We start from the raw sequence: 21681 nt of genomic DNA, 5'->3' as shown, positions 1-21681 counted from the left end.
AATGTTGGCAATTTGATTTCTGTTTCCTCAGCCTTTTCTAACTGAGCTCGTACATCTGAAAGTTCTCTGTTCATGTACTGTTGAAGCCTAACTTGAAGGATTTTGAGCATTACCTTGCTAGCATGGAAAATGAGAGCAATGGTAGTTTGAACAGTCTTTGGCATTGCCCCTTCTTTGGCATTGAAATGAAAAGTGACCTTTTCCAGTCCTGTGGCCATGACTGAGTTTTCCAAATTTGTTGGCATATTAACTGCAGCATTTTAATAGTATCATCTTTTAGGATTTTCAGTAGATCAGCTGAAATTCTATCACCTCCTCTTGCTTTGTTGGTAGTAATGCTTCCTAAGGCTCACTTGACTTCATACTCCAGGATGTCTGGCTCTAGGTGAGTGATGACACCATTGTGGTTATCTGGGTCATTACAACCTTTTTGTAGAATTCTTATGTGAATCTTGCCACCTCTTCTTAATCTCCTGCTTCTGTTAGATCCTTGATATTTCTGTCCATTATTATCTCCATCCTTGCATGAAATGTTGCCTTGATAGATCCACAGTTTTCTTGAAGAGATCTCTAGGCTTTTCCATTCTATTGTTTTCCTCTACTTTGCACTTTTCTTTGAAGAAGGCCTTCTTATTTCTCCTTCCTATTCTCTGGAACTCTGCATTCAGTTGGGTATGTCTTCCCCTTTCCCCCTTGCTTTTTGTTTCTCTTCTTTCATCAGCTATGTGTAATGCCTCCTCAGACAACCACTTTGACTTCTTGCATTTCTTTTTCTTTGGTATGGTTTTGGTCACTGACTCCTGTACAGTGTTCCAAACCTCTGTCCATAGTTCTTCAGGCACTCTGTCTACCAGATCTAATCCCTTGAATCTATTCATCACCTCCAGTGTATAATCATAAGGGATTTGATTTAGGTCATACCTGAATGGCCTATGGTTTTCTACTTTCTTCAGTTTAAGCCTGAATTTTGCAATAAGGAGCTCATGATCTGAGCCACAATCAGATCCAGGTCTTGTTTTTGCTGACTGTATAGAACTTCTCCATCGTCTGCTGCAAAGAATATAATCAAATCTGATTTCAGTATTGACCATCTGGTGATGTCCATGTGTAGAATTGTCTCTTGTGTTGTTGAAAGAGGTGTTTGCTATGACCAGCATGTGCTCTTGACAAAACTTTCAGCCTTTGCCTTGCTTCATTTTTGTATTCCAAGGCCAAACATGCCTGTTATTCCAGGTATCTCTTGGCTTCCTACTTTTGCACCCCAATCCCCTATCATGAAAGAACATCTTTGTTATTAGTTATAGCAGATCTTGGAGGTCTTCATAGAACTGTTCAACTTCAACTTCTGCATTAGTGTTTGGGGCATAGACTTGGATTACTGTGATATTCAATGAGTTGCCTTGGAAACAAACTGGGATCATTCTTTCTCCTTTAGATTGTATCCAATTATTGCATTTTGGACTCTTGTTGACTATGAGGACTATTTCATCTCTTCTAAGGGATTCTTTCCCACAGTAGTAGATATAATGGTCATCTGAATTAAATTTGTCCATTCTCATCAGTTTTAGTTCACTGATTCCTAAGATGTGGATGTTGACTCTTGCCATCTCCCGCTTGACCATGTGCAGTTTACTGATTCATGGACCTAACATACCAGGTTCCTTTGCAATAGTGTCCTTTACAGCATTGGATCACCACCAGACACCTACACAACTGAGCATTGTTTCCACTTTGGTCCAGTGGCTTCTTTCTGGAGAAATTAGTAATTATCTTCTGCTCTTCCCCATTAGCATTGTGAACACCGTCTGACTTTGGGGGGCTCGTCTTCCAGTGTCATGTCTTTTTGTCTTATAATATTGTATTGTTCATGGGGTTCTTGTGGCAAAAATATTTGAGTGGTTTGCCATTCCCTCCTCCAGTGAACCATGTTTTGTCACAACTCTTCACTAGGACTCATCTTGGGTCATGCTGCATCACATGGCTTATCGCTTCATTGAGTTATGCAAACGCCTTTGCCAGGGCAAGGCTGAGATTCATGAAGGGAATAACCTCTATAAACATAAACCTCTACTAAAAAGAGTAAGGAGATGAGAAGGGTGAGCTCTTATGGCCTGAGATTATAGCAGAGGCAAACAGGGAGAAGAAACACTTCTTTCCTGATCCGACTCAGTGAATGGAAAGCCATGAACTCTTCTCCCAGAAGAGAAAGCCCTCCAACTTCCTTTTCCTTCAGTAAAAGCCTTCTCCTTTTCTTGTGTGGGAACTTGCATGTGGCTTACCATGGTTACAGACCCCAACTCACAGTTCTCTTCTGAGCCCAAGCAAAACAACCCATCGTTGTTTAGTCGCTAAGTTGTGTCTGACTCTTCGGTGACCCCACGGACTGTAGTTCACCAGGCTCCTCTGTCTGTGGGATTTGCCAGGTCACCATCTTTATTTTAGGTTAACAGTGGGATCCATAGGCAATTTGTCGGTATATAGATAGTTTGCCCAGAGCTCACTTTTCATGCACTTTTTCCTTAATTTCATGGACTCTCTGGTGAACAGCTTAGGCCTACTGATTTATTTAAGTGTTAACATTTTTTGTTTTCAAGGAGCTAGGGTATGTTGAATCTTACAGACCAATGGCTGGGGTTGAAAGTCTTCTGTTCCTAGTTTAGAATCTCATGACTTGATAAGGACTTTTAAAAATCATTGTACATGTACCATAGCCTTTACTTCAACCTAGATGTTTTCTGCTACAACACCTGTTTCTGTAAGAAAAATTAGCTTTTATCTGATCAGTAAATAAGGAAGTTTGGTCCATTTAATGTGAAGTAGTATCAGCTCATGTGCAACTTCTCTTAGATAAAAGCAGCCACAAAAAGTAAAACAATAACCTTGAAAGGAAAAGGAAATACCCTCAACCTACCTTGTGCAGAAGCCTTTTGACATGAAAAAATTTTGGTCTGATAAGTTAGTTTCTGAGAGACATGCAGTCAGATATTCTCCCATGTTTATGGATTTGGATATTGTTTTCTCATTATTCAGTCATTTGTTTGCTTTGTGTATTAAAATCTATTTTCTTAGTAATAAAGTTATGATTATTATGTTTTGCTTTTTAGTATGTGCTGTTTTTCTTTATCTGTATTAATTTTTTTTATCTTAAACCTTGTGATATTGTGTTATATTGATACAACCTTCATTTTTGGTAGCATTTGCATACCAGTTTTTCATACTAGCACATACATGAATGTCTAATGAAAACTATCATAACCGTAAAATACATATTTTCAGGGTAGTTTTCATTAGACATTTATAATTTAACCAGCCTAGAGTTAGATTTTTCTTAAAAAAGCAATCTGATAAATCTTTCACTTAAGAAATAGTTAAAAGTATTACATTTATCTTTTATTTTTATGTTTGGGATTCTTTCTACAAGCTTATTTTTTTGGCTATTGATGTTGGCCAGTCATTTTGTTTGCTGCTTGACTTTGCTCCTATACTTTGCTGCATTGATACAGATAATCCTTTAGTCACTCTGCAGGTTGGGAAACTATAAGATATAATTATATATAGCTTTAATTAAATAGTACTACTTTTTAATATACATAATTAGCTTTAAGTTAACCACATGTAAGGTCTCTACTTTCTGTCCAAAAAAAAAAAAAAAGACTCAGCACACTTTATTTATTGAATGTTTTCATTACAATATAATATGTTCTTGTCTAGAGTTTTAGTTTTTATATCTTTTTCATTGCTGAAGTTATAATTTCCTTTTTAAAAAAAATTATTTATTTTTGGCTGTGCTGGGTGTTTGTTGCTGCTCCAGCTTTCTCTAGTTCAGGGCAGTGGGGCGACTCTCCATGTGCAGTGTGTGGGCTTCACATCGCAGTGGCCTCTCTCGTTGCTGAGCACAAGCTCTAGGGCATGAGAGCTTCCGTAGTTGCGGCGCATGAGCTCAGCAGTTGAGGCTTCTGGTCCCTGAAGCTCGGGCTCAGTAGTTATGGCACTCTGGCTGAGCTATTCTGCAGCATGTGCAATCTTACCGGAGCAGGCATCCAACCTGTGTCCCTTGCATTGGTGGGCAGATTCTTAACCACTGGACTACCAGGGAAGTCCTATCATTTACTTTTATAATTAATAATTAATATAATTAACTGGTATTTTATAAATTAATTTTAGACTGTCTTTTAGGACACTGTCTTAGGAAAATTAAAAATGAGCACTTGCTCCCAGCTCTGACTTCGCATCGAGGTTCCCCAGGTCCTGGCAGCACGCGTTTCCTCCTGGGCCAACTCTAATGGCGGTTTCCTGGTGCAGACGTCCAGTCCCAGTTGTACCATAGTCATCACTCCTTCTCTAATTAATGTGTTGCCAGCATTTCCACTCTTTCATTTCTGTGCATTTTATGTTTCTATGCAAGCTATAATTACGAAGTATGATGCTCTTGTCTTTTCTGTTCCTTGTGCTATTTTTACACAAGCTCTCTCCCTACCACCCAGTTTTCTTACATTAGTGTGAGATTTTTCTGAATTCAAAATTTGTCAGCAGACTTATATTACACAAGAAATGTGTGTCTCTGTGGCTGTCAATCTAGGCTGGCAGTAGGGTTGCCCAGGTTGTGTACTGCAAAATTTCTAAGGCATTCCATTCACCTGAATGTGTTGGGCTTGGTGGCCTCTGGCATTTCATGGTATCTGACTAGTGTAGAAAATTGCACAGTTGAAAAGTTAAATAGTCCTGTGAGGCTTTTAACTTTGAATAGCAGTGTTGTTCGCTAGTCCAGCTGGTAGGGGGCTGTATAGTGATCTGGCCTTACGGGCTCAGGAGAGAATCTCACCCTCCTGGCTTCAGATCTATATCACGACTGCAGTTTCCAAAACTGCCTCAATCTGAGGGAATTAGCCTGCTTTTTGTAGCAAGCACACAGCGATTTTAGGCTCAGCTAGATACATAAAACTCATAAGACTAGAAGCCTTATAGCTCTAGTCAAACTATATAGGGCTAGTTTTATCAACTTTGTGAGAGACTGCAGGGCAGGGGGAAAGACAGGACAGAGGTGGGCATGGCCTCTGCCTTAGCTCCTGAGCTTATCATCTCTTGTTCGTTTAGGGGCAGCTTTTCTTTACCCACTTCTCCCTCTACCTTGGCTTCTCCAGAGTGAGGGAAGGTGATTCCAGAGGTGGTATGGGAGCCATCCTTTTAGAAGACTTAAGCTCTTGAGAGTCGCTTGGACAGCAAGGAGATCAAACCAGTCAGTCCAAAAGAAAATCAGCCCTGAACGTTCATTGGAAGGATTGATGCTGAAGCTCCAATACTTTAGCTGCCTGATGTGAAAATACTCTGATGTTGGGAAGGATTGAGGGCAGGAGAAGTGGGTGACAGAAGATGAGATGGTTGGCATCAGGCATCACTGATTCAATGGACATGAACTTGGGCAAACTCCAGGAGATGGTGATGGACAGGGAGGCCTGGTGTGCTGCGGTCCATGGGGTCACAAGGAGTTGAACATGACTTGGCAACTGAACAATGGCAAAAACAACAAAGCTACAAACAGGGACTGACAGCTTTTGCAGTTGCTGATAGTCATTAGCTTCCAGGTCCTGGCTAGGGGATGCCTGGCTGCAAATTACTTGGAAGGAGAATCTAGTGTTGTTAGTTCATGCACAGTTCTTCCAGCCTGTGTGTGGTTCATTAGTCAGGAGTTCCCATAAGTGATGTTGCCTGGGAAAACACCTGAAGTTTTACTTTGATAAGTTTTAAAGAAAGCAGAGCTTAGGGGAAGGTGAGCCCAGGCTTTCAGGCTTGCATTGTCTTTTCTTCAGTTATTCAGCAGATAGAAAAACTTGAAACTTTTTCTTTCTGCTTTTCTTCTTCCAAACATTTTTGAAAATTTTATTTTTAATTGGAGGATAATTGCTCTACAATGTTGTGTTGGTTTCTGCTCTACAACAACATGAATCAGCTATAGATGTACACATGTCCCCTCCCTCTTGAGCCTCCCTCCTGCCTCCCCCATCCCACACCTCTCGGTCGTCACAGTGCGCCAGGCTGGGATCCCTGCGTTCCCTAGCGGGAAGCTGTGAGCAGCAGCTTCCTGCTAGCTTTCTGTGTTACACATGGTCCTGTATCTATGTCAGTGCTGCTCTCTCAGCTCACCCCACCCTGTCCTTACCCCACTGTGTCCAAAAGTCTCTTCTCTACATCTGCGTCTCTATTCGTGCCATGCAGATAGGTTCATCTATATCATTTTTCTAAATTCCATATATATATATATATATGCATTATACAATAATTATTTTTCTCTTTCTGACTTACTTCACTCTGTATGACAGACTCTAGGATCATCTACCTCACTACAACGGACTCAATTTTGTTCCTTTTTATAGCAGAGTAATATTCCATTGTGTATATGTACCAAACATTTAAAATTTTATTTTATTTTGCTTTTATTCTTTGTTCTTTTAGTTTCTTAATGAATCGAACATTTTTAAGGAAAAAGTCTTTATTGTAACCTTAGATTTCAAAAGGAAGCAGCTAAACATTTTCAGCTGACTATACATAATGCTCCTCTGTTGGCTTAGTGGTAAAGAATGTCGCTTGTCCATGCAGGAGATGCCGGTTTGATCCCTGAGTCAGGAAGATCCCCTGGAGAAGGAAATGGCAACCCACTCCAGTATTCTCGCCTGGGAAACTCCATGGACAGGCAAGACTGGCAGCCTGCAGTCCGTAGGGTCTCCTCCAGAGAGTCAGACATGCCTTAGTGACTAAAGAACAACAATAAATAGGTAATGAAAAGTTCCAAGAAAGTTATTAACTGTTTATTAAATTAATATGCATTGTGCACTATCTCATAATTTAAAAATGGAATAAAGGTAATTTTCCCTGGAAGAGCAAAATGAAATATAATGGGTGAAAAAACTCACTCCTTTGTTTTATAGAAAGAACATAATAAGGTGTTTTGTTGTCTGATTTTTCAAAGAGCACATTTCCATATGAGTGAACAGAGAGGAAGGGATTAGTACATGATTGGTATAAGGGATTAGTATTAGTATACAAGGTGGAGTCTTTTAAAATGCTTCTAGTTAATAAACACATAATTGAACAAGTAATTCTTGAGTTTTAAAAATTTGATGTTGCAAAGGAATACATATATTTCTTTATGCTAATTGTATATGTGCATTTTTATTTTAAATATCTTAGTTTGAAGCTATTGTGGTTTTAGTTTTTATGTCCCATGAAAGATAGTACTGTATCACCTCAATACTTTGATGAAAAGAGCACAAATCACCCGAGACCTTAAATTTAAATGAAAAATAATGCTTAAACTAATTACTTAAACAATTTCAAGAAAAAACACTAACACAGCTAAAAGAATTCTATATAAAATTCTTCTGGATTTACTTTAAGAAGTAGATGATTATTTGTTAAATTCCAATTATTACTTTGAAAGGGATTCTTCTAAAACCTTTATGTACTTGGATAAGTCCCTTGAATTTTATTAATAGTGGTAATTTCTTATGGATTCATTTATTTCTGTCTTGTCTAGTTTCAAATTACAAATTATGAAGAAAGTTGAATGACTTGATGTAACTATATATTCTTTATGCATTGACTGGCACAAATGGAAATAGCATTTTATATTTGTTAGTGAGTGTTTACTACTTCCGTGTTTATAAAGAATGATTCATTTTATTAAGTATTTATCACTGGAAACAATTAACTAGAAGCTAATATAAATTGATAAAAATAATTGCAATATTTTAATTGTATTTTTTATTTATTTAAATAAATTTATTGATCTTTTATTGAAGGATAATTACTTTACAGAATTTTGTTGCTTTCTGTCAAACCTCAACATGAATCAGCCATAGGTATACATATATCCCCTCCCTTTTGAACTTCACTCCTATCTCCCTCCCCATCCCACCCCTCTAGGTTGATACAGAACCCCTGTTTGAGTTTCCTGAGCCATACGGCAAATTCCCATTGGCTGTCTATTTTACATATGGTAATGTAAGTTTCCACGTTACTCTCTCCATACATCTCACCCTCTCCTCCCTTCTCCCCATGGCCATAAGTCTATTCTCTATGTCTGTTTCTCCACTGCAACCCTGTAAGTAAATTCTTCAGTACCATTTTTCTAGATTCTGCATATATGCTTTAGAACGATATTTATCTTTCTTTTTCTGACTTACTTCACTCTGTATAATAGGTTCTAGGTTCATCCACCTCATTAGAACTGACTCAAAGACATTCCTTTTTATGGCTGAGTAATATTCCATCACTACGAACAAAGCTAGTGGAGGTGATAGAATTCCAGTTGAGTTATTCCACATCCTGAAAGATGATGCTCTGAAAGTGCAGCACTCAATATGCCAGCAAATTCGGAAAACTCAGCAGTGGCCACAGGACTGGAAAAGGTCAGTTTTCATTCCAATCCCAAAGAAAGGCAATGCCAAAGAATGCTCAAACTACCACACAATTGCACTCATCTCACACACTAGTAAAGTAATGCTCAAAATTCTCCAAGCCAGGCTTCAGCAATATGTGAACCGTGAACTTCCTGATGTTCAAGCTGGTTTTAAAAAAGGCAGAGGAACCAGAGATCAAATTGCCAACATCCACTGGATCATGGAAAAAGCAAGAGAGTTCCAGAAAAACATCTATTTCTGCCTTATTGACTATGCCAAAGCCTTTGACTGTGTGGATCACAATCAACTGTGGAAAATTCTGAAAGATGGGAATACCAGACCACCTGATCCGCCTCTTGAGAAATTTGTATGCAGGTCAGGAAGCAAGAGTTAGAACTGGACATGGAACAACAGACTGGTTCCAAATAGGAAAAGGAGTACGTCAAGGCTGTATATTGTCACCCTGTTTTTTTAACTTATATGCAGAATACATCAAGAGAAACGCTGGACTGGAAGAAGCACAAGCTGGAATCAAGATTGCCGGGAGAAATCTCAATAACCTCAGATATGCAGATGACACCACCCTTACGGCAGAAAGTGAAGAGGAACTAAAAAGCCTTTTGATGAAAGTGAAAGAGGAGAGTGAAAAAGTTGGCTTAAAGCTCAACATTCAGAAAACGAAGATCATGGCATCTGGTCCCACCACTTCGTGGGAAATAGATGGAGAAACAGTGGAAACAGTGTCAGACTTTATTTTTCTGGGCTCCAAAATCACTGGAGATGGTGACTGCAGCCATGAAATTAAAAGACGCTTACTCCTTGGGAGGAAAGTTATGACCAAACTAGATAGCATATTCAAAAGCAGAGACATTACTTTGCCAACAAAGGTCCGTCTAGTCAAGGCTCTGGTTTTTCCTGTGATCATGTATGGATGTGAGAGTTGGACTGTGAAGAAGGTTGAGCGCTGAAGAATTGATGGTTTTGAAGTGTGCTGTTGGAGAAGACTCTTGAGAGTCCCTTGGACTGCAAGGAGGTCCAACCAGTCCATTCTGAAGGAGATCAGCCCTGGGATTTCTTTGGAAGGAATGATGCTAAAGCTGAAACTCCAGTACTTTGGCCACCTCATGCGAAGAGTTGACTCATTGGAAAAGACTCTGATGCTGGGAGGGATTGGGGGCAGGAGGAGAAGGGGACGACAGAGGATGAGATGGCTGGATGGCATCACTGACTCGATGGACATGAGTGTGAGTGAGCTCCGGGAGTTGGTGATGTACAGGGCGGCCTGGCGTACTGCGGTTCATGGGGTCACAAAGAGTCAGACACGACTGAGTGACTGATCTGATATGATCTGAATATTCCATTGTGTATATGTACCACAACTTCTTTGTCCATTCATCTGTCAATAAACATCTAGGTTGCTTCCATATTCTAGCTCTTGTAAACAGTGCTGCAATGAACAACGGGATACATGTGTATTTTTCAATTTTGATTTCCTCAGGGTGTATGCCTAGGAGTGGGTTTGCTGGGTCATATGGTGGTTTTATTCCTGGGTTTTTAAGGAATCTCCATATCACCTTCCATAGTTGCTATATCAATTTTCATTCCTGCAAACAGTGCAAGAGTGTTCCTTTTCTCCACACCCTCTCCAGCATTTATTGTTTGTAGACTTTTTGATGATGGCCATTCTGACCAATGTTAGGTGATATCTCATTGTGGTTTTGATTTGCATTTCTCTAATACTGAGCAGTGTTGAACATCTTTTCATGTGTTTGTTAGCCATCTGTATGTGTTCTTTGGAGAAATGTCTGTTTAGGTCTTTTTCCCACTTTTTGATTGGGTTGTTTGTTTTTCTGGTATTGAGTTGTATGAGCTGCTTGTATATTTTGGAAATTAATCCTTTGTCAATTGTTTTATTTCCCATTAATTTCTCCCATTCTGAGGGTTGTCTTTTCACAGAAAGGAAAAAGAAAGAAAAAAAGAAAAAGAAAAAAAAAAAAACTCCACAGCACTGTAGAAGCCCAATGTAGTGACAGAAATTTATAACAACAATAAAAAGTAACTGAATATACACATTTACATATATACCCATAAGCAAAATCAAAACAGTCCAACAAAAATAAAGTACAGTAGATTGACCTGGCAAACAAAGGTTACCAAAAATTGTATCTACCAGTTAAGAACACAACTAAAGCACAAACTGGAAAACAGAACTAAGGCAAGTTGCCAATTGGGAAATAAAGCAGTGAAAATAAAACTAACAAATATGTTGAGAGGAAAGGAAAGAAAGAAAAGAAAGACAGACTAGATATGCAAAGTTATATAGAAGTAGATAAAGAAGATTTATACACATTAAAGGTTAATTGCAAGGGGAAAAGAACAGTAAGAAAAGCAAACAAAGAATAAATGTAGAAAAAATGATAGGTTTAAAAAATTTTTTAAAAGAAAAAAAAAAAAAAAAGGAAAACTTCACAGAACTGCAAAAGCCCAATGTAGAGGCAGAGACTTATAACAACAATAAAAAAATGTGACTCAGGGGAAAAAAAATAAAGCTCAAAAGCTTAATTAGATTTCATAGTGCCAATAAAATCGACAACTACAACAGATGGTAGGGAGGAAGGAAAGAAAAAGAAAAATCTGAAAGAATCTACAGAACAAATCAAAACATAAAAATAATAAATGTTTTTCTTGAGTCTCTGCTGACAGAGTCCTTTCCCTCGCTGGGAGCACAGTCCACCTCACCTCCCTAGGATGCCCTCCAACTGTTGCTGATCTCTGGACCTGCTGTGGGAGCGTCTCAGATTCTAATCTGCTCCTACTCCTGTCTGTTCTTGCCTCCAATGTCCACAGCTATCAGAACTAGTGCGTTTTCTTTTGTGGGAGCTCTCAATATCCTTTTATATATTCCATAGACACAGAATCTGCCTAGTTGATCGTGTGATTTAATCTGTAGCTCATATAGCTGGTGGGAAGGTTTTGGATCTTCTTCCTTAGCCACCCTGCCCCTGAGTTTTAATTGTGGTTTTATTTTCACCTCTGTGTATGGGTCATCCACTGGAGTTTGCTCCTGAGGCTGCCCTGGAGGACTTGGGTTTGCCCTTGTGAGGGCCAGGTGTGGAGGTGGTGCAGCTGCTTGGGTCGAGGGATTCTGGCAGCACCAGGTACTCAGGGGAGTTGGCGGGTAGGGCAGCAGGAAATATAGTGCTCTAGAAAGATATGGCAACCAGTATTGCCCAGTATGCTCCAGTATTTTTGCCTGGAGAGCCACCCCTGACAGAGAAGCCTGGCAGGCCACAGTCCACAGGGTCACAAAGAGTTGGACATGATCGAAGCGACCCTGTGTGCATAGACGCAAGATTTTCTTTTTTGCCTGTGGCAGCTCTGCCCCAGTGAGAGTTGAGCATGAAGGTGTGGCAGCTGCTTGGCTTGCAGGGACCCTGCGGCACAAAGTGTGCAGGGACATAGGCTGCCTCTGCCCCAGGAGTATGGCCCTATCAGAGTCTTTTTCGAGCCTCTTGTAGCTGGCAATCAGAAGGCCTCTTTGGCCAGTGTTTCTCTGTAGCTCTGCCCATTCAGGCCCTTAGAGGGCTCCCTTGCCTGGGGTCCTTCTTTGTTGTTTGGCATGTCAGTCACATAGAGGGGCCCCCCTGCGTGGGGTCCTAGTCTGTAGATCAGCATATCAGTCACTTAAAGCAGCACCCTGGGTGGGGTCCTGCCTTGTAGTTCAATGCATCAGGTGTTTGATGTGCCAGCCTCTCTATTGAACAATAGCTGCCGATGCTGGCGTGTGGGGAGAGAGAGGGTATGGTGATGGCTCCACCTGCTTTGCATGACTCAACAGTACTGCCTTGCTTCCATGACTGCCCAGCTTTCCTCCATAGGCATTTCCCACCACAGTTTCCTGCCTCACATCCCCTTGATCCATCTCTCCAAAGTCAACAGCAGTCCTTGCCCTGGGATTGCTCCACAATCCCTAAACTCCAGGTCCTAGCTGCTGCACCTTCCAGGGGACCTGTGTCCCTGTCCAGGGTATGTATGGCTGCAGCAAGGACTATCTGATTCTCATTCCATTTAGGCTGCCATGGATCAGCTTCTTCACTCCCAGCCTTAAACGTTTGTCCTCTGACTCACACAATTGCCCCAGTGTGGGGATGGGACCCCTGCGTCAGTTCCCCCACCTGCTGAGGGCAGGTCCAGTCCTACAAACACTCTTGTTTTTCCCCCTAGTTCCTTCATCCTACCGAGTTTTGCATGGCTCTATATATTCTTTTCCACTGGTATTGTCCTCCTGTCTGCTCTCAGCTGATGTTCTGCTGATGCAATTCTGAGTCTGAAGGTGTATTCCTGATGTATTTGTGGAGAGAGATGTACTCCACGTCCACCTACTCCTCTGCCATCTTGTTCTTTCTGTATGTGTTTTGAGCTTCTTTAATATCATGTTAATCAAGGAAAAGTGAATGGTATTCTAATTGTTACCTTTTATATTATTTTTCAGGTGCATTTTCTTGATTATGAATCAGTACCATTAGGTCAGAAAATGGAAAAGGTAATGCAGATTAGAGAGTTTGCCAAGGAAGCGAAAAAAAGAAATATTTTATTATCTGGCCTTCTCATATATTTCCCACAGGTAGGTAAAAATATTGATAAGATTGTATGTTCTGTAGACTACAGGTTTTTTTTGGTGGGAACCTGATTTTTTTTAAAGCAAAGAAATATTAATGAAATTTTGGGCTGGAAAATTATTATCTATTCATATTCTGAAGCAGGTAGAAACTCTTGACTCTAAGGAAAAATTAAAAATCAAAATGAGTGTTTTGATTGGGGGTAAAAAAATGAAAATTGGCAAATATCTCATACGGAGTAGCCCACATAGAATTGCCAGATATGGAAACAAAAAAATACAATCCCCAGTTATTTGAGTTTCAAATAAATATTAATTTTGAGTACATCCCAGTGTTGGAGTTTGAAATTCGAATTTCATATTTAACTGGACTTTTGTGTTTAGCTGGCAACCCTAAAGTCATGATTCTTAGCCGTTTGTATAATTTAATATATTTATTTCTTTGATGCTATGCTAAGGATGTTGGTAATCAAGATTTTAATCCCTTGAAAGCAGTGGCTGGCATTCAGATTGCATGAGGGCATGGTATTTAACTAAAGAAAAACTCTTATTTCACTGTCTGTTAATAGACAGTGACTTAAGCTGAAGGCAAAATGAATTAGCGTTAGAGATTCTTTGTGCAGAGAAATGCTATTTAAATCAAATTGTTTCGAGAATCTGTTAGAGGAAATGGATTTGCCCTTTGTCGTGCATAGACACCTTTTATGGAACTAGCAGAATGCTTTATGATGTCTTAGGGGTGTACCACACAGAACTCAGGGGAGTAAAATAGTCGACTGCTTTTTTTTTTTTTTTTTTAGTGGTCTGGAATAAAAGTGATTTGGTACTGACTGTCCAGGGTATGAGAGGTATTTAAAGTTATATGGTTGATGAGTAACATATATTGTTTATGAAATATTTAAGGTGACTTTTTTAGCCTGAAAGTAACATTTCTTTTGAAACAAATGGATTTTAATTAAGGGTCATCTTTTAGCCAATCCCTTGTTTTTCTTTAACTTTGAGGTGGTTTCCTCTGTTTTCAACATAGACAGGCATGACCTCCAGTTGGTCACAAGGACATGGCAAAGTTTAGTTCACTTAGGATCGTGGAATTGTAAAATGTTAGTCCTGTAGGGTTCCTGAAGTCAGCACAACCAAGGCCTGAAGAGCTACATGTACTTGCACAAGGTTATGAACCTGGCAGAATAAGAGTAAGAACTCGGGTCTGTGTCTTCCTTCAGGAACGTTTCCTCTTCAATGCATTGTCTTTGGTTATACTCTGGGTTGTCGTGGTGGGAAGAATAAGTCAGTTCTTTCTCTTGTGCCATGCGAGGGTGTCATGGAGGCTCATGACTAATACTGTGCTTTGCAGATATGAAATAGAGATGACTCAGGGAAACCTTACAAGCAGGGAATGGTGGAGCACACACAGTTCTGGAACTCTCTGTCGTATGACTTAGACTAAGCACAAAGGGTCTGTCGCTGGCATTCCAGGGGAGGGCCTGGTTGCCAGATGAAATAGAACATTAAATTTCAGACAAAAATTATTTTTTAGCATAAGTGTGTCCCAAATATTACATGGGACGTATTTGCACAAAAATGTATTTGTTATTCTGAATTTCAAGTATAATTGGTTATCTTCTGTTTTATGTGCTAAACTTGGTAACACGTGTAGAGTGTTTACATAAAAAGTACTCATTTTCCCATATGTGACATGCTCTATACTTTTATGAACTAGAGTCCAGTGAGTATTTATGTGACTGTACCTGATTGGAAAAATGGCCTCGTTGAAGAGGAGGAGCCTTTGCAGCCCTCTGCTTAGTATCTGACTGCTGTTTCAAGCAAATTTGGATCTCCTAAGCCAGCTGTCTGCTAAATTACCAAAAGTAATTTAGAAAAAAAATGGTCCTGCAATGGCTTCAAGATCCGTCTCTCGTTACTTTAGGATGCAAAGATAGCTTACTTTAGCGTTGCTTGTCTCTTCTTGACAATATAATAATGGAGATGTTTCAAGCATGTGAGAATGTTTAAAATGTAGGATTTACTTTTATCCTTAAAGACAGAAATGTGAATTGACTCTTCTTTGCCCAACACATTTTCTAGTGCATAATTCCACCTTAAGGAGCATTTCCAAAAGCTCCTGGGATATTTGTTAGATATGCCATTTGAAAAAGAGCTGTGCTTAAAAAATTGGGGAAGTGGCAGTGAATAGAGTTGAATAGACTCCTTTAATGAGGGCTTCTCATGAACCTTTAGTATACTGATTATCATTTCATAACTTCAAACTAGCAACAAGGGCTATGCCATTCTCCATTTCTCCTGTAACACTTAACCATAGATAAATCATGGGACGTAGTTCAGTTCAGTTCAGTCACTCAGTCGTGTCCGACTCTTTGCAACCCTGTGAATCGCAGCACGCCAGGCCTCCCTGTCCATTACCATCTCCTGGAGTTCACTCAAACTCACATCCATCGAGTCAGTGATGCCATCCAGCCATCTCATCCTCTGTCGTCCCCTTCGCCTCCTGCCCCCAGTCCCTCCCAGCATCAGGGTCTTTTCCAATGAGTCAGCTCTTTGCATGAGGTGGCCAAAGTACCGGAGTTTCGGCTTTAGCATCATTCCTTCCATGTTCCCTAAAAGACACTTTGAGAAACACTGCTCACAAATACACCATAAGTAACCACTACTCCTGCACAGTCTTTTTATATTTCTGTACTAATTTTCCCATTTGGTTGAAGCAGAACGTCTAGCATCAGATGCCTATTTGACACTCTAAAGACCAAGGGTATGAAGATGTATAAGGTGGAGCTTCTATTCACTGTTCAGAGAAGACTGTTGGTTTGTGCTTTCCATGGTGCTGTGAGACACAACTTTTCATAGTATTCATACACTAGACTTTGTTCCCTAAATCTGATTCTGTGCGAGCCATTAGGTGTTTTGTAGGTAGTTATCATGTATACTTTTAAGCCTCTGAGCAGTTAAACCTTTCTAGATTTCTTAAACTTGTTTTTATAACATTAGCTCAAGAGCTTCTTCTTTGGGTAGGTTTTGTGGCAGCCCACTCCAATATTCTTGCCTGGAAAATCCCATGCACGGTGGAGCCTGGTAGGCTACTGTCCATGGGGTCGCAAAGAGTCAGACACGACTTCACTTTCACTTTCACTTTGGTTTGTTAATAAGCCCCTACTTGGAAGAGAGAATACTGAACTGACTTTCTGTATCTGTGTTATATATATTTTCTTTCTGGCTTAAAGAAAGCCTCCCTTGTTTTGTTTGTGATGCTTCTGGTAATGTAGATGGTCTTGATTTTGGGCCAAACCTTCACAGTGTTGATGTACAAGGTGTTTATATTTAAATAGAATTACATAGATTTTTTTTTTTTCTTTTTAAACACAAGATATTCTCAAACCTCTGCATTTGTACAGAGTTCTTTTACACACATGTATAGGGCTTTCTCGGAGAAGGCAATGGCACCCCACTCCAGTACTCTTGCCTGGAAAACCCCATGGATGGAGGAGCCTGGTAGGCTGCAGTCCATGGGGTCACTAAGAGTCAGACACGACTGAGCAACTTCACTTTCACTTTTCACTTTCATGCATTGGAGAAGGAAATGGCGACCTAATCCAGTGTTCTTGTCTGGAGAATCCCAGGGACAGGGGAGCCTGGTGGGCTGCCGTCTCTGGGGTCGCACAGAGTCAGACACAACTGAAGCGACTTAGCAGCAGCAGCAGCAACAGCATAGGGCTTTCTGTGTTTGTTGTTCAGTCACTCAGTCGTGTATGACTCTCTGTAACCCCATGGACTGCAGCATGCCAGGCTTCCCTGTCCTTTACCATCTCCTGGAGCTTGCCCAAGCTCGTGTCCATTGGTGCCATCCAACCATCTTGTCCTCTGTTATCCCCTTCTCCTCCTGTCTTCAACCTTTCCCAGCATCAGACTCTTATCCAATGAGTCGGCCCTTTGCATCAGGTGGGCAGAGTATTGGAGCTTCAGCTTTAGCATCAGTCCTTCCAATGAATATGCCAATGAATATTCAGTGTTGGTTTCCTTTAGGGTTGACTGCTTTGATCTCCTTGCAGTCCAAGAGACTCCCAAGAGTCTTCTCCAACACCACAGTTCAAAAGCATCTATTCTTCAGCACTCTACCTTCTTTATAGTCCAACTCTCACATCCATACATGACTACTGGAAAAACCATAGCTTTGACTCTATGGACCTTTCTCAGTAAAGTAATGTCTCTGCTTTAAAACACTGTCTAGGTTGTCAAAGCTTTTCTTCTCTGGAGCAAGTGTCTTAATTTCATGGCTGCAATCACTGTCCACAGTGATTTTGGAGCCCAAGAAAATAAAGTCTGTCACTGTTTCCATTGTTTCCCCATCTATTTGCCATGAAGTGTTGGGACTGGATGCCATGATCTTAGTTTTTTGAATGTTGAGTTTTAAGCCAGCCTTTTCACTCTCCTCCTTCACTTTCATCAAGAGGCTTTTCAGTTCCTCTTTGCTTTCTCCCATAAGGGTGATGCCATCTGTGTATGTGAGGTTATTTATATTTATCCCGGCAATCTTGATTCCAGCTTCTGCTTCATCCAGTCCAGTATTTTGCATGATGTACTCTGCATATAAGTTAAATAAGCAGGGTGACAATATACAGCCTTGATGTACTCCTTTCCAGACTTGGAATCAGTCTGTTGTTCCATGTCTGGTTCTCACTATTGCTTCTTGACCTGCATACAGATTTCACAGGAGGCAGGTAAGGTTTAGCCAGTAGTAGACTAGAATGATGATTACGTTTGGTAAGTAAGTGAAGAATGGCCATTTGAAAAGGTTTCTCAGGTAACTGAAATCAGGTCTCTTTGTTCATTAATGACTACTGTTCTAAACACTCAAAAACATTCAGTATAATAGAGCAGTTATATTGTTAAGGATTCTTAGTTGTAAACAAAAAAAAAATGTTTCATTGTTTTTTTACAAGACAGATTTTTAAAAGGTATTTTGTAGTTGTATAGAATTTCTCAAGAGTCACAGAACCAGAATTGGGCACTGTGTATCCAGGAGCAGGGCAGTTGACAGACATGCTCAACCACAGTGTAGGACTGTGCTGAGAAAAATGCCTTCCTTTACTGATTCTGGGTACATGATATGCGATGAACCATGGGTAGAAATTCTACTGTAGCCGATCCAGGAAATGAAAAGGGTTTCCTAGATATAGTCTCTTTGTTTCTGGTGCCACTTTCACATTCTAAGTCTCTTCATATGCATAACAGTACCTATAGCATTTAGATATTATAGAATCTGGGGTAATGTAGTTTGGTTTTTTACTCTGCAGTCACTATTGCACAGAAATGAAAACTGGGTTATGGTTAGGGCAGGCATTGCTTGACTTTGCAATATCAGTCCCATCTATGTCATGTGGAGTCTTGTCTTGGATCGAAATGAAATCAGACAGAGCACCATTAATGAGTTGTCTTTACGAGCTTGGTATTTGTCTCTATGTAGGCTTTCCATATGGTGTCTACTGCAGTTATACATTTTTAAGTACTATTTTGTGTATGAACTTTTATGATAAGAATTTGGCAAAGTCTATAAAATTATTATCTGTAGAAGTTTTGTATTAAATCTGTGCATTTTACATGCTCAGGGCTTTAGAGATGACACAGGTTCATGGTTAAAATGCTTCCAAAAGCTATTGTAACTGGTTATTTCTTAAACTGAACTAGTATCTTCCCCGTTAACTGACAAACTAGGTATAAGACCTTAAATAAAGGATATAAGCTTTCTAGTGGAGGAGGGCCTGGAAACTCACTCCAGTATTCTAGCCTGGAGAATCCCATGGACAGAGGATTGGAACCCCATGCATGGGGTTGCAAAGGGTTGGGCACGACTGAGTGACTTAGCACACATGTGTAAGCTTCCTAGGCTTTGGATTCTCCATTTGTGAAATGCACTTTTACAAATGCAGTCAGAACTTCTGCATTAAAGCCTTTGTTGGATGAGAAAGTGGACACACTAGAGGCGTGCGGGCTGCATCAGGTTATATGTTGACCATCTCTCAGTCTGACACAGAGCAACGCGGGAACTGGGCCTGGGTTTTCTGTCCTCTCCCTGCAGACTGTAAGCTTCACTATACTATTATTTCCCTTATTTTACTGAGGCTTACTCATTATTGTTCATATGTTTTATTCTAGTTTAGAGCGGGAACTGTTCTCTCTCTCTCTCTGTTTTTTGGTTAGATACCCCAGTGAAGTAGATGACAAAGGTGATGTCTTAGTCTGTCTGCTGCTACTGCAGATTGGAGGCTGGAAGTCTGAGATCAAGGCACCAGCATGTTTGAGTTCTCAGGATTCCTTTCCTGGAGGCTAAGCAATATTTTCTTGTTGGGTGCTCACATGGCAGGGACAGGGTGAGGCCTCTAAAAGCCCTGTTCTATTGACAAGGACTCTAATGAGTTAATCCAACATCTCACTTCCTAAAGCATCATAAAGGAGTTCAGATTTCAACATATGAATCTGGGGGAGGGACACAAAGATTCAGTCCGTAACAGGGAAGGAATTAACATCCATCAGAGAAAGGTTAAGGAAATGTAAAGCATGTTAGCAAGAAAGGGAGTGTGTGCCATGTTAGTCTGTTCATTATCTTCTGTCTCCTTTCTTCTCCTTTGAACTGGCATTCCACTGCATTTGATACAGTGGGAAATTGGACTTTGGGAAGCATTAATTTGGCTTGGTATTTTCATAAGATGGGGGAAGGGACTACGTCAGACAGACCTATAGAAAACAAGTCTTGGAGAGGTCAGGGGGTAAACTAGGAGAGCCCCTCTATCTTCTGGGCTTCCCTGGTGGCTCAGATGGTAAACAGCCTGCCAGCAATGCAGGAGACAGAGGTTTGATCCTTGGGTTGGGAAGATCCCTGGAGAGGGGGATGGCAACTCACTGCAGTATTCTTGCTTGGAGAACTCCATGGGCAGAGCTACGATCCATGGGTTTACAAAGAGTTGGACATGGCTGAGTGATTAACATTTTTCACGTTCATTGTATCTTCTGTCTGCTCCTGAATACAACTGTTTCTTCTCTTCCAACAACTACAACAACAGCTTCTCTTACAAGAATAACAAGAGCTCTGAGAGACACATAAAAAGGGAAGAAAGTTACCAAAGCAGTTCTGTAATTTTTTGTTTTTTAAAGAAAAATTATTTGTAAAAGACTTATGAGGAGCTTTTTATAAACTTCCAAAAATAGGATGTGAAATGGTGAAAGTTGTTTGGCAAAACGGTAAATTAGATAAAGATGTGTAAACTGATCTTGTGTCCAAGGCATAAGCCAGATCTCTCTACTTGATGAGTTAAGAAATCCTATTCTTTCTCTGTTGTCTGGGTTTTGAAGGTTTTGGATCTATTTTAACGGACATCCAGAGAACATTCTTGACAATGAATCACTTTGTAATAACTTTAAGGAAATTCCAAATGAAACATTAAGAACTATATAAACAGGTTCAAATGCTCTCAGATGCCTTTATGAAAGACCTTAATTGGTAGGACACAATTGACATCAGTCTTTCCCTCTCAGATGCGCCCCATTTGCTCTTCTGTCCTCAGAGTTTCAAGTCTGTGTGATCACTTGGAGAACAAATAGGTGTGTGCTATCAAGTAGCTGAACACAGTTTTGTTTTGTTTTTTTAATGAAAATCTTTGGAGAGATTAGGCTTAAAACTCTATTCCCTGAAGTTCTGAAGTGAGAAATTACTTGGACTTCAACTGTGAATTCTTTGCAAAACTCACATTTCTATCCAGGCCATCAAATCGTATGGCATGTACAGAAAAGAAGCAGCACCAGATCTGTTTCCAGAAACCTGTAATATCCTGTTCAGAGCAATCAGGCTTTTTGATGTGGGAGTGTTGATGAGACTAAATATTCTTCACTTTCAAAATTGTTTTGGCTTTTATTGTTTAGCTTTAGTCATTCTTTGGGAAAATAAGGTTATAAAAGATAATGTCTTTTCAAAATTGCACGTTTGAAAAACTGAAGCTATCTTCAAGGAGTTTGGTTAGCTTACTTGGCCAAGTCATTAGAGAGAGCAGCAGTAACCTATTTTACTTAGATATATCTAAATGAAATGGATTATTAGATTCAAACTTCTGCTGCAGATCTCCACTTAATTTTTGTGAATGAAAGAAGCACCATTGTGCATGAAAATGGCCATGGAAAATTCTTAATGAAGTAAATCCTTTGCACAGTGTATTAGCTGGCTGTTACTGCATAACAAATTACCCCAGAAATTAGTTGCTTAAGGGCTTTCCTTGTGGGTCAGCTGGTAAAGAATCTGCCTAATGTGGGAGACCTGGGTTCAATCCCTGGGTTGGGAAGATCCCCTGGAGAAGGGAAAGGCTACCCACTCCAGTATTTTGGCGTGGAGAATTCCATGGACTGTATAGTCCATGGGGTTGCAAAGAGTCGGACATGACCGAGCAACTTTCACTTTAATTAGTTGCTTAGACTACATAGATTATCTCACAGTCTCTGTGGTTCTCTGGGTCAGCGCCTTTTTCAGGGCTCCACTGAGAATGATCCTCTTCCTAGCTCACTTAGCTAGCTGTTGGAAGGAATCAGTTTCTCTGTGCTATGGCACTGAGGTTTCACTTCTTCACAAGCTCATGGTTGAAGGCCTGCCTCTATTCCTTGTCATGGGGGCCTGTT

The 21681-nt window shown here is 40.2% G+C and overlaps 1 protein-coding gene across 10 annotated transcripts in view; it reads left to right on the top strand.

The window, feature by feature from the left end:
• CRPPA (CDP-L-ribitol pyrophosphorylase A) overlaps positions 1 to 21681 on the top strand; it is a 454696-nt gene that overhangs the window by 218909 nt on the left and 214106 nt on the right. For 5 of the 10 annotated variants that reach the window (XM_061413613.1, XM_061413610.1, XM_061413609.1 and 2 more), the window contains one exon: positions 12889 to 13020. The exons of 1 other annotated variant lie outside the window; for it this stretch is intronic. In XM_061413613.1, coding sequence (XP_061269597.1) covers positions 12889 to 13020 — 132 coding nt within the window. Of the gene's footprint in view, positions 1 to 12888; positions 13025 to 21681 lie in introns of all 10 variants that reach the window. 4 more of the 10 variants (XR_009735806.1, XR_009735807.1, XR_009735808.1 and 1 more) reach the window with 1 other exon arrangement.

Source organism: Bos javanicus, chromosome 4, assembly GCF_032452875.1.
Source record: "Bos javanicus breed banteng chromosome 4, ARS-OSU_banteng_1.0, whole genome shotgun sequence".
Classification (NCBI taxonomy): domain Eukaryota; kingdom Metazoa; phylum Chordata; class Mammalia; order Artiodactyla; family Bovidae; genus Bos; species Bos javanicus.
Note: the sequence above shows the minus strand (reverse complement) of the source record. Positions and strands in the feature narration are given on the sequence as shown.